Source organism: Danio rerio, chromosome 18 (genome assembly GCF_052040795.2).
Source record: "Danio rerio strain M-AB ecotype USA chromosome 18, GRCz13ab, whole genome shotgun sequence".
In the NCBI taxonomy this organism is placed as follows: domain Eukaryota; kingdom Metazoa; phylum Chordata; class Actinopteri; order Cypriniformes; family Danionidae; genus Danio; species Danio rerio.
In genome coordinates, this window is record NC_141038.1 from 20871436 (window position 1) to 20884225 (window position 12790).

General features: G+C 36.2%; 3 protein-coding genes and 7 non-coding genes across 12 annotated transcripts in view; 2 read left to right on the forward strand and 8 right to left on the reverse strand.

Moving 5' to 3' along the window:
• map2k1 (mitogen-activated protein kinase kinase 1) overlaps positions 1 to 736 on the forward strand; it is a 32515-nt gene extending 31779 nt beyond the window's left edge. For both annotated transcript variants that reach the window (NM_213419.2, XM_087291847.1), the window contains 1 exon segment: positions 19 to 736. In NM_213419.2, the coding sequence (NP_998584.2) occupies positions 19 to 132 (114 nt within the window). In that variant the 3' untranslated portion in view covers positions 133 to 736.
• rpl4 (ribosomal protein L4) lies at positions 737 to 5772 on the reverse strand. Its single transcript, NM_213107.1, is given in 10 exon segments — positions 737 to 891; positions 965 to 1085; positions 1260 to 1343; positions 1560 to 1716; positions 1898 to 2027; positions 2120 to 2244; positions 2540 to 2678; positions 4192 to 4298; positions 4474 to 4645; positions 5705 to 5772. Coding segments are annotated over 10 exon segments (1128 nt in total). The 5' UTR covers positions 5708 to 5772; the 3' UTR covers positions 737 to 801.
• Positions 1153 to 1222, reverse strand: LOC137488382 (small nucleolar RNA SNORD18). The gene has a single exon (XR_015515557.1). It is a non-coding gene; the product is annotated as a small nucleolar RNA SNORD18 (small nucleolar RNA).
• Positions 1441 to 1508, reverse strand: LOC137488381 (small nucleolar RNA SNORD18). The gene has a single exon (XR_015515558.1). It is a non-coding gene; the product is annotated as a small nucleolar RNA SNORD18 (small nucleolar RNA).
• On the reverse strand, positions 1781 to 1849 carry LOC137488380 (small nucleolar RNA SNORD18). Its single transcript, XR_015515556.1, has one exon. It is a non-coding gene; the product is annotated as a small nucleolar RNA SNORD18 (small nucleolar RNA).
• LOC137488386 (small nucleolar RNA SNORA35) lies at positions 2322 to 2452 on the reverse strand. Its single transcript, XR_015515563.1, has one exon. It is a non-coding gene; the product is annotated as a small nucleolar RNA SNORA35 (small nucleolar RNA).
• Positions 4057 to 4154, reverse strand: LOC137488384 (small nucleolar RNA SNORD16). The gene has a single exon (XR_015515561.1). It is a non-coding gene; the product is annotated as a small nucleolar RNA SNORD16 (small nucleolar RNA).
• LOC137488383 (small nucleolar RNA SNORD18) lies at positions 4371 to 4438 on the reverse strand. The gene has a single exon (XR_015515559.1). It is a non-coding gene; the product is annotated as a small nucleolar RNA SNORD18 (small nucleolar RNA).
• On the reverse strand, positions 4715 to 4812 carry LOC137488385 (small nucleolar RNA SNORD16). The gene has a single exon (XR_015515562.1). It is a non-coding gene; the product is annotated as a small nucleolar RNA SNORD16 (small nucleolar RNA).
• Positions 5773 to 6209: 437 nt separating the features above from the next.
• Positions 6210 to 12790, forward strand: part of zwilch (zwilch kinetochore protein) — a 38054-nt gene continuing 31473 nt past the window's right edge. Inside the window, exons 1-9 of one of the 2 annotated variants that reach the window (NM_001199735.1) lie at positions 6210 to 6335; positions 6449 to 6488; positions 6567 to 6659; positions 7159 to 7277; positions 7376 to 7566; positions 9796 to 9875; positions 9960 to 10115; positions 10207 to 10278; positions 12220 to 12313. In NM_001199735.1, coding sequence (NP_001186664.1) covers positions 6286 to 6335; positions 6449 to 6488; positions 6567 to 6659; positions 7159 to 7277; positions 7376 to 7566; positions 9796 to 9875; positions 9960 to 10115; positions 10207 to 10278; positions 12220 to 12313 — 895 coding nt within the window. In that variant the 5' untranslated portion in view covers positions 6210 to 6285. The remainder of the gene's footprint in view (positions 6336 to 6448; positions 6489 to 6566; positions 6660 to 7158; positions 7278 to 7375; positions 7567 to 9795; positions 9876 to 9959; positions 10116 to 10206; positions 10279 to 12219; positions 12314 to 12790) is intronic. The other variant, XR_015514203.1, reaches the window with a different exon arrangement.

Here is a 12790-nt window from a genome sequence, read left to right on the forward strand (position 1 = left end):
AACACAATTCTTTTTCAGGTTCATTCGTTTATCAAGAACTCAGAGGCTGAGGAGGTTGACTTCGCTGGATGGTTGTGCAGCACCATTGGACTGAACCAGCCAGCAACTCCGACTCACAGTGTGGGAATGTGAAAACAGCCATATTTTTCTAAGCCAACTGTTGGTGTTTCTTCACCCTCAAAATCTTCAGTTCCACCCAGAGGTCAACAGCAAACTACTGCCTCCTGAATCCACCCAGTCTTATTTTAGGTGTTGTCTAAGTATTAACAAACACACTGCTGTAATTAACAAAACATCACATCACAGTGCACTCAAAACCTGTTCTACAACATATCGGTTGGTTTATGCTAGGATGGCATCTGTGAGAGATGACAAATACCTATTTTTTCCTTACACCAAAATCTCAATTGCAAAAGCTATCAAATGGCAGACGTTACACCGCGCAAATGCAAAAGACCTCCCTTCTAAATGTCCACTTGTGATTGATATACTTTTTAAACTTAAAGATTTATGATTGAAGTCTTTGACCCCAGAGATGCTTACGTGGTTTTATTGTAATGTTGTGTTCTGCTTTCAGTATGGTGAATTTGCAGCCTTTAATTCAAAGAGAGTGAAAAATCAGTCATTTAACTTATACAAATGTGTATACTATGATAGGATTTATTTAACAGATGGCAACCAATGGAACGTGGCAATGCTTATATTGTATGCAGTGAATTAAAATGGACAGATTTTATTAATTTTCATCAGTTGTTTTATTTTGAAAATCATGTGTGCACTCCATAGTCTTGTTTATGAGCTCTAAGCTTGAGCTGGAGTAGCTTCAGCCTTCTTAGCCTTGGTCTTCTTCACAACCCTCTTCTTCTTGGGTTTCAGCATCTTGGCCTTGACCTGCGCAGAGAGATCAGATTTAGATGTTGCTCAGACAACACACTGGCATCAGTGATGTAGTGAGGATACTCACATCAGGGTTGTGTGCCATGATAGCACGGCGACGGGCTGTCTTGGCGTATGGGTTGAGCTTCATCATCACTCTGAGGTTCTTCAGAGGATTCTTCTTAAACACTCTGCGATTAATCTTGCGGCTGCAAGGTCAAAAAGACACTTGTTAGTAATACTATAGACTGAAGGCTAGGACTATTAAAGGAAAGATGGCTCAGAACTTCCAATACAATCACTATTTCAGAAACACGGACCTGAAGTAAGAATCTCATCATTGCAACGACAGGCAAATATAAACAGTCAAAACCAGAACTTACTTTGCAGGACGAATGGCCTTCTGGACCTCCTCACTCTTGATGATTCTGTTCAGATCTGTGATGCTCATTTTGTGCATGGGCAGGCTGGAAGATAGCATTGCAGTAAATTCTCTAAATCATACTTCATCTACAAAATGATGCATTTCTATGTTTGTGTAAGTGGCTTTCCAGAAAACCATGTTGACTCAGAACTTCTAATAAAATCAAGGTGTTCATAAACACGGACCAGAAGTAAGCTCATCATTGTTGTTCAATTTACCCAAGAATACCATGAGAACTTTAAAGAGTTGGGGAACTTACTTGTAGTCCACTTTAAGGGTGGAAGCTTTGCGCCAAGTGCCGTAGAGGTCATCCAGTTTGCGGAAAGCACCCTCTGTCCAAATGCAGAAACGTCCAATGTGACCACCTGGAGCGAGTTTCAACAGGTCCAGTCTGCTTACGGACTGCAGTGTGATGCCTGACAAGAAACTTTGCAGTTAAATATTGGAACCACCGAGCACAACAAAACACTGTTCCATTGTGTGGTCAGAACTTCCACTAAAATCATAGGACTCATAAACACGGACCAGAAGTGGAGATCATCATGTAGAAAATGCGTTCATATAGATCACAGTAAAATAGATGACTGCTTTACATACCAGGGATATTTCTGAAAGCTCGTGTCACTCCGTTGTCTTCGTTATAGATGATGCATGGTCCCTTACGCTGGATACGCCTTCGGTTCCTCATCTTACCCTTACCGGCACGCATACGCTGAGAGGCATAAACCTGAAGGCCAGAAACAAAGATTGAAACAGAGTTAACGCTGTAAATAGTTTTTTAGTCAATAAATTTTTTAATCAATAGGCAGTATGTTTCACCTTTTTAATGTCGTTCCATGCCTTTAGCTTCTTCAACAGAAGCACGGCTTCCTTGGTCTTCTTGTATCCTTCAACTTTATCATCAACAACAAGTGGGACCTCAGGAATCTCCTCAATGCGGTGACCTGAAAAATGTGGCATGTCTCAAATCGATTGAAAATAAAAAAAACAAGACCACCTTTAAGTGTGGCAGTTTCTCTAAGTCTGTTCTCAGCCTTCGAAAGGGAATAACCAATAGTTTGATTTGGCCCTTCTGCAAACTGAGGTTTCTCTTGCACTGATTTAAGAGCAGAATGCCATTAGGTGGCAACCCACATATTACACACAGTGCATGCAGGCACTGCCATTATACTAGACCCCAAAAAGATTAACAAATTAAAAAAATGACAACATGAAACTCTGGACACAATGCTCACTCACCTTTGGCCATGACAAGGGATGGCAGAGCAGAAGCAGCCAGGGCAGAGCACATGGCATAACGCTTCTGGTTAACATTGACCCTGCGGTGCCAACGACGCCAGGTCTTTGTGGGAGCAAACATGCGTCCACCACGACACATCTACAGTGGAGTTAAGGCTTAACATTTTACAACTAATGCCTGTTCACACCAACACAAGTATACAGCAGAAAAGTTTGGTGCAATTATTCATTTTAAATTTAATGAACTGCTTTAAATGCATTATCAGAGATATCTGCATGGTATCAATGCAACTTCTCAGAGCTGTTCTAATCTGTTTCACCACACCATGGAAAAACAACATTCAATATTTGGTCAAATGCCTTAAAGCTGTTGCTATCACATGCCCTGTTTACAGCTGGTGTTAAGCATTTTCATCTTATAACTTGACAATACTAAGAAAAATATGAAGTCTAAAATGATTTGAGCTTTTATGTACAGCATATTATCAAAACAAGCAGCAAGGGTGCACACAAAACTAGAACAAGTGACTGTAAGAGATCTGTGGTGTAAAGTAATAAATTACACAAACACAAATTACTATTATTGATCAGTTCCTCAGGAATTGTAATTTAGCAAGTAATTTTAAAAATGTGTACTTTTACTTTCCCTTGAGTAGATTTTTAGTACAGAATTGGTACTTCTTCACCATGCAGTCACTACTTTATTATTTCCTGCCTATGGGGATTAGAAAAATCATTCCTGCGATTCCTGTGCAATCAAATCACACATAGAAAGTAAAATAAAATGAAGAAATAAAAAAATAATAATTTGCATCATACTGAACTACTTGATATGTTGCAAACTGCTTAGAAGCATTAAGTGTTCAAAAAGACACGTTACACGCAATGACCCAGTGAGTGTTTAGATGGAATGTCGATGAGAGGAAGAATATTTACTGTATGATGATCGAAATGGCCTTAAACAATAACTATACACTACAGAATGTTACGTTTACACACACACACAAATTACATACAAGCGCATCAACCTTTCTCAGCGTAAGACTCACTATTCTTGACTCATACTTTGAGTAATATTTACAACAGATACTTTTACACTACATTTTTGGGCAAGTAATGGTACTCAAGTATGGCTTTTTGGTACTCTACCATTTCAAGAGATGCACATTGAAATCAAAATAGAATTGCATTTCAGCAAACCACTTATCCAGAATCAGCGCTTGACTGAGTTCTTTAATAAACACCACAGGTAATACAAATATCTAAATGCCATTTTTTGGGAAGGAAAAAAAAAAAAAAATTGTACACTATTTGACTGAGTTGTCTACAAGTATGCAACAAGAGAAAAAAAAGCAGAATTGTTTGTATTAAAGTGAATGCAACTGTAAACAAACTAGTAACAGTTGAAACTATATCTGCTGCAATTCATATCCTCTCAAAAAAAAAATCTAATAGAATTTTTGTGTTGGTGTGAGCACAGGCCTTGAAAACTTCAAAGACGCATCCATACATTAACCTGCTCAGACTCAATGATCGTCAACCTTCCACACCAGCATAAGACAGCAGGCAACTGTCGCTGTGCGTAGAGTAGGACGCAAATTACACCATCACAGCAAGTGTTGCTCAAGTCAAATTTAGTTATTTGAGGATACATTTCCGAAAGCACCCTGGCCGGAGCGATGAGTACCACCACCACGCACACGGGGGATACGGGCAACAGCTCTTCCTGTGCCCCAGGACTCAGCGCTGGTCTGGTGACCTGAAACAACAAATTTGATAAAGTTATACATGCTCACGACCTTCCATAAGCAGATATTTCAAACAGACCAAGGCTCTCAGAACTTCCAGCATAATCAGTTGTCAGAAACACGGACCTGAAGTGGAATATCATCACTGGAGCGATGTTGCAAATAATGTGGATTAAAAACACTCACCGGCCAGTTCGCTGACAGCATAGGGCTGGCGCTTGTTCTTGCGCATGTTGGTGTGCACAAAGTTCACAATATCAGGGCGGATGGGAGCCCTGAACACTGCTGGCATAACCACATTTTTTCCAGATGTCTCCCCTTTCTCGGAGTAGACCGAGATTAACGGTCGGGCACAAGCCTGTAACACAATTTAAAAGATATGAACAACATATCTAACATTTAAAGGTTTAAGCTAAACTTGGAATCTTGCTCAGACTTTGTTGTCATCAACCTTCTGTGCCAGCATGAGACAGCAGGCAACTGTCACTGAACACAGAGTAGGACGCAAATTACACCATCATAGCAAGAGTAACATCTTAAATTGAATAAAAATTGAGGCAAGGTTGGTTTTACATTCACACATTCAGACTTTGTCCCTAATAATATAATTTTTATATTTTGCAAATTCTAAATAAAAAAATCATATTAACAGAAAAAAATACATTGTTCACAATTAAATAGTGTTAATGTTGTTTTGAAGTCCTACTTGCATGGCATTTCTGACAGAATAATCAAAGTAGCATGGTAAACAATACATGGATCGTATCACAAGTTGTCATTGAACATATGAACGTATATTCAACCAACTTTACCTCAATAAGTTTTTTCAAAGCAGATAGACACCTGCTGTTAAATGAAGCGATGGTTCACCAACTGTGCCTAAGTTAACTTACATTTAGTTTTTAATGAGGCTACGTTATGGCTGTTAAACCTGCGGTATAACAGCTTTCTTAATGAGCCAAATAAATGACTAATTTACAACTTGTCTTTCTAAATTAATCAATCATCATCACATACAATTTCAAGTGTGTGAGCTGGACTCGCAGCCTAACTTAGGCCACAACATGCCTACATATTTCCGACAATGTTCCAGTGTATTCTGAATGATGCTGGATTCGATGAAGGCCACACAGCAAATTTCTAAACTAAATAAAAACACATTAATAGTGCACTCTAATTTCGTGGTAATAACCATAATAAGGATACATCTGCCAAAATCATGCCTACACGTGTATACACGCAGCATTGGTTCAAAATGGCTCCTGGGAGCCGCGGTAGTGCGAGCCTACTAGCTAACGTGTGACAATTCATCCAAAAACACAGCAACTTTATGCATACGTGCACATAAAACAACTAAATGAAGATACTTTACTAAAAACGCGAATAAGTCGGTGGGTTAATTGTCCATTTTGCTCACCATTATTGTAAGTTTTCACGGCTCGCCAGGAACCACGCTCCTAACTCGATGGCGGCCACGGAAGAAAAGGAAGAATGAAGCACTCCACCGGCACTTGCAGATCCATCCGACATATGTCACTTCCGCCCAAGTCTGCGTTTTCATTTCAGTTAAGCTTCTTTTATAAAGATGACCTGGATATAATTATGTGGTTATTTTTTTAAATGATTTGCTATTTTATTTGGTATAAACTGCAATAAGATAAGTGTTTTAAAATAATACATTTTGAAGTGTGTGTGTTGGCACTATATGATTAGAGGAAGCAGGCGGGTGGGGAACTACTTTCAGTAATTAATTACAATATTTGTAAATGTTTGGATTTTTTAGTTTTTCATTAGTTAAATCACAAAAATGATACTGAACAAAAAAAATAAAGAAAGAAAATGTCTAAAGATATTTTTTCTTTCAAAGTGGGAGTGGCACAAGTACGTTTGCGTCGTGACGCTTTTGACGTGCATTTGCCGCGCTGTAATCAAAGTTTTCTGTCGTCTTGGCGTTTCAACAAGTACAATTTGCTACTAGAATTCTGTCAATCGAAGGCAATGGGATCCAAAATAGTTTCGGACGCCAACGCTTTTGTTAAATTTCTGAAGTAAGTACTTGTCCATTGACTGAACTTGAATGTTAGTCGACAGATCTGCCATGTTTTGTTACGTGCATCAAATGTAATATGCACTGTTTACCATTTCTCTCTGTCTGTTTTAGGTTATGCCAAGATGAAAGTAAAGACAACTGCACGTATATGGTAAAACGCATGTGATATAAACGAATAGACAAATTGGTGTTGAAAAGTATTTATGGATGTATTGGTTTTTAATTTTAGGATGACGTTTCAGTGCTGCTTGTGAAGAAGGAACAGCTTTTGCACGACATAATCGGTGAAAAAAATCAGCCCATCTTCATCTGCGAGAAAGCAGTAAGTGAACATATAATGGTCCCCATGTAAATATTATGAGCTATTATTTTTCACATTTTACATCACTTAATGTAAACACGGTGGCTCAGTGGTTAGCACTGTCGTCTCACAGCAAGAAGGTCGCCGGTTCGAGCCCTGACTGGGTCAGTTGGCATCTCTGTGTAGAATTTGCATGTTTTCCCTGTGTTCACGTGGGTTTCCTCCAGGTGCTCTTGTTTCCCACACAGTCCAAAGACATGTGCTATAGGTGAATTGAATAAACTAAATTGGCTGTAGTGTGTGTGTGTGTGTGTGTGTGTGTGTGTGTGTGTGTGTGTGTGTGTGTGTGTGTGAGTGAGTGTCCAAGTACTGGGTTGCAGCTGGAATGGCATCCGCTGTGTAAAACATATGATGGATAAGTTGGCAGTTCATTGTGCTGTGTTGACCCCTGATGAATGAAAGGACTAAGCTTAAGGAAATTGAATGAATGACTAAATATTTGTTTGTTATTCATAATAAGCAAACCAAGTATGAACCCGAAGCTACAGAAACGTCAGCAGACACCAGTGATGTTGAAGACGTTCTCTTTAAAGTGGAGCAGGATCCGGGGCCACAGCCTCTCTCCATCATGAAAGCAAGGTGCAAAGCGTGTAGTGTCTATTACTATACTGCATTTATAATTTAAATCAAATGAACATTGTGTTTATATATAATGATAACTTGCCATCTTCAACCAGACAACTGTTGTCATGGTACACCATGGCTCATAACCCCAACATGAGCCGACTGAAAGCCCCAGAGAATCTGCACCCTCTCTGGGTTCGTTGTGACAAGTCGGACCCATGTGCCACTGCCTGGCTTGGAGTAGAAATCACCTACAGTGGGAACAAAACCAGTGGTGTCAAATTGTACACGGTCTGCTGCAAAGGTAACTCTTTTGTTATTTATACATTACTTAACCATTTTTAATCCTCACATTTCACTAGACATGATAATATTTAAATGATGTGTCATTGGTAGGGCCAGACGGAATCTGCGGATGTTCTTTTGCTGTTTCTGCTGAGAATTTTAGTAAAAATCTGCGGATTTATGCTGAATTATTTTGGGAGTATCATAACTAAAACCTTAAAGATATGAAATAAAAAATTATATCTTTTTAACTTTTGTTTAATGTTTGAAATGCAAATCCAATTAGATTCACTTTATTTGGTAAACAAAACCACGACGAATGAAGTTCTGCACAAGACTTTTGGCCAGCGGAGAAATTAAAATGGTCGTGCCCAACTGAGTCTGGTTCTCTCAAGGTTTTTTTTCTTCACTCCCATCAGGTGAAGTTTTTTTTCCCGCTCCGCTGTCGCCACTGCCTTGCATGGTTCAGGATTGGTAGAGCTACGCATCGATGAATTGGCTCTTCACTGTTTGAACTCTCAGTAATGATTAAATCACACTGAACTGAGCTAAACTGAACTGAACTGAACTTAAACACTAAAACCTGAACCACACTGTTCCAGTTACTGAACCACACTGTTCCAGTTACTATGACCATTTATGTGAAGCTGCTTTGACACAATCTACATTGTAAAAGCGCTATACAAATAAAGCTGAATTGAATTGAGTTGAACAAAGCAAGTCTCTCATATAATATATCTACTCAAAGACAGAAAACTTCACTGTACAAACTGCCTTGTACAAAAATCAGATTACCATTTTCATATAAGTCAATAATATTACTGTAATTAATTGAAAAATTGAATAAATATGGATTTACTCACATTTACTCAAGCAAATAAACAAAATTAATGATTGGCTAAAAATCTGCGGAATTCTGCACGTGCAGATTCCGTGTGGGCCTAATGGTAAATAAGAATTCACTTGTAGAATTCTTAATGAAAATTGTGTGAAAATAAAAACTGTTTAGTTGTATTTTGAGGATATTCTTGTACATTATATTTTTCTATACAACATTGACAGGAATACTAAAAAATAAGACATAAAATACACTGTTAAAATTGTTATTTTATTGAAATGTACATCATAATTTTATATATGTAAGTGTAATTATGTTAAACAGCAGTATTGTTACATTTGAATTTGGGCTGCACGATATTGGAAAATTGACATTGCAATATTTTGTTTTTCTGCGGTATGAAAACTATTTCACCAGATGACTTCAAAATCTTTTTTTTGTGTAAAAATAAACATTCACTTAGATTAATTTGGGTTGATTTTGTAAGGGGGTGAATTATGTCTAAAATAATAAACAAATTGCTAGCAAGAATAATTACAATAGAGCAAAAAAAAGTAAAATATTTTATTTTTAATGTTTTTTTTTGGAGGAGTCAAACAGTATTCGGATACAGAAATTGAATAATAAAATGTAAAATAAAACTGTGTAGTCTTTAATGTATTAATAATTCAGGAAACTTATTCTTCATTAAAATTACAAATGATTTACGTTAATTCCCGAATGCATTACACTCTTTTGCAAAGCCTTTAAAACACTTGCAGTTTCACTCTGTCATGGTTATACTTTACAATGACTCCAAAAATCTCATGTATTCTCAATTGTTGATCAACTATAATCCCAACTCATCAGATCCTGTGATGTGACTATTGCAGAGATACGCATTGCAATATCGATGCTGAAACGATATATTGTGCAGCCCTTATTTAAGTCTTTAATTTAAGAGCAATATTTAATATTTACTGTAACTTTGCTTTGCACTGCACTGTATTTTTCTACCAGTCACTATTATTGCCATCAAAATGTTTACTCATTCAAACACCACACTCAACACATAAATAAATAATTGTGAATACATATAATAATACTATACATTTTGAAGATATCTTTGTTCTATTTTTATGTTAGCATAGTTTACTCATTTGTTTTGAAGTTTTGATGAAGCCATCATCTTTTCAGTATGTAAACAACCAAGTGATACTTGCCATATTTGATTGACACTCTTTATTTTTTCAATATTTGCAGAAAATGGACTAAAACACCTCTTCATAACTTTTTTTTTAAAAAGTTTTTTTAGATGCAAAACTTATTTTAGTCACAATTAAGATGGATAGGATTAAATAAGGATCAAATCTAGTAATGTAATTCATCTTTGTTAAGATAAATAACTCCTTATTTCCCGATGTCCTGCAGGTCCAACAGGAGATGAAACTGCGTTCACCACTTTGGATGAGCTTAAGCAAGAGCATCAGAACAGACACCATACTTCTGCAGTATGATATGTTCTTTTCTGTCATTTAGCTCCTATAGGTTTTTTAGTATGTGATATTTATTAAGTATTATATATATCTTTTCAGGTATCAACCAAAGGCTATGCACAGTACAACCTGTTTTGCTCTTTAACAGAGGAGAGCTTGATGTTTGAGTCTCAGAGCAGTGTAATCGCAAGCCTCACATGGAACCATGTGGAGAAAATGTTGGAGTGTCCACCATTGTCTTCTAAAGCAACTCTGGTTCAGTTATTTGCCTTTAACAATTTTGGCATAATTAATCTGTTCATTAAATGGGTTATGTATTTGTTTCTTTTATTATTGCTTTTTGCAGAATATCAAAGTTGCAGTTGGAGACATAAGAAGTCCATTGTATCAGACCTACAGAGAGATGGAGTTCCTCCTGGTAAGTGAAAACTATACTGTTTGAATGTAAAAGGATATTACAGAAGTGTTATTTTCTTTTGTATACTATTATGATATCTGTTAATAGTTAAGTTAAGGCTGCGTCCATATTTGCCTGCTACTTAAGTAGGTACTACATTTGGATTTGGATTTGAATTTACTACTTGACCGTTAGAAAAGTAAGTTCTTTACAGAATGAATGTGAGTAGTATGAATGAAGCTCAGACTTGCTAAAATCCATCATTTGTCATTATCACGTGACCTACACTCAGCAGTTGTGTCGCTTCACTCTCATTCATGAATTCTCTTGTATGGCATCATGGGATAGCTTCGCATTTATTGGTACTTCTTGCATACTGTTTTTCGAATTCTGTGAATTAGGACATACTATTCCGCTTGCATACTGTTTTTACTTGCTATAGAGCAGGGGTGCCCCAACTCCGTCCTTGTGGGCCGGTGTCCAGCATAGCTTAGCTCCAACTTACTGCAACACACCTGCCTGGAAGATTTTAATACACATAGAAATAGCTGGATTAGCCGGTTCAGTTGTGTCTAATTGTGTTTGCAACTAAACTTTGCAGGTTACCAGCCCTTCAGGACTGAGTTTGGGCACCCCTGCTATAGAGTATAGAAATATGCGATTTCGGACACAGCATATTTCTTTTTAAATATTTCTGTTTAGCTTTAGTGTTATTCTGATTATTTTGATACTTTAGCAATAAAGTAACAATAACAATAATGACTTAAACATAAAGTTTGTCTTCTAATAAATAGATTTGAATATTTCTTTTTATTTTGGATTGGAAAGACAAACTAGTTTTTGTTAGTTTGGCCCAACTGATTATGAACTTTTATTTTGTCAATAAAATTTTAGTGAAACATAGACAAGATCATATTTTAGTGTATCATCAGTGATTTCTTCATGAATAAAAAAATGTTATATGCAAGTGTTGAATGTTTCAAATAGCTTGGGGAAAAAAAATTAAACATGGATGACAATGATGATGATGCTTTATCATTCAGCATATATGTTTATTGTGTAAAACATTCTTATTCTGACCAGTATGTATTAAAATATTAAAAAGAATAAAGGATCATACTAAATGTTCATTATATTTTAAATGATTTAGTATTTTTTGTTGACATGTATATAAAACATGTATAGTGGCAGTGTGTAAACATTTAAAATGATAATCAATTAGTATTTTGGGGCTGCACTGTGATCCTTTAAAGCGGTAAGTAATCCAAAAATGAAAATTCTGTACTTTACTCCACTTGTCCCAATTCTGTTTGAGTTTCTTTTTTTAAACACAAAGGAAAGTATACTTTAAAATTTTGGGAAAACAGCAATTGGCATTCATTGTATTTTTTTGTCCATATAGATTGTAGGTCTCAAACTCAGTTCCAGGAGGTGTGCAGCTCTGCACAGTTTTGCTCCTACCCTATTCTAAAACAGCTGATGCATCTAATCAACATGTTCAAGACTCTTCTGAACACCTCGATTATTTGGATCAAGTGTGTTTGATTAGAGTTGGAGCAAAACTGCAGAGCTGAACCATTTGATTGTGAGCAAATGGTGAGGATTCATTAATTAAATACACTGAATATTTGGTTGAGCTTTCCCTTTAAATACATGTCATCAAAAACATTTTTTTTTGCTATTTTTGCTCAGATTCTTTTTATATGAATACAATTTATTTACCCTGAAGTAGATTTTAGTAAATGTCTCCTGTAAATCCTGATAAAAAAAAAAAAAACTAATTACTTTGCTGCAAAAAAAACAACAACATTAAACAAGATTTAAGAATCTAACATATAGGGGAAACATTACACTTATGATTTTGATGCTTAAAAACCTTTTTAATTCGTTTGAAGCCACATGTATATAATTAAAAATTTTTTACTAGTATTAAATTGTTTTTGTTTTAAAACATTTAACTAGGCTCTGGCAGGCGGTTTGCGAACAGGAGAAATCGAATGGTTGGAACCAGTGGAGACTCAATCTGCAGTGGACCTGACCAGAGCACTGATAGAGGGTATACAGCAGCTCTAGAGATTACATGAGATGGCTTTATCATTATATGTTTACTAAGCACAGCTACATTAAAGAAAGAAACAGCAATTAAATCACTTTTTTTAAAACTTTTGCTTAAAATCTCCATTCACACCCAGCTGACTTACTCAAATAAATTCCAACACACTATAACATTCTGTTTATTATAAGTGCCACTTTGTTTGTTGCTACTTTAAAGCTCTTTATAGTCTGGTGTCTGTGTTATTATTTTTCACTTTACTCATTAGATTTAAGATTACAATAATATTGTTACACTGGGTCGTTATTGTTATAGTTGGTATGCGAATAACTGTTCTGCTGTTTGATTTTTGAAAACGACTACTACTGTAGTTATCATTATGGTTATTGTCCTTGCTGTGAAATGGCTTTATAAGTATACTGTGTAAATTGAGGAAAATTTGGTGTTTTTGTATTTAATGTAAGTTTAAGTAATTTTTCC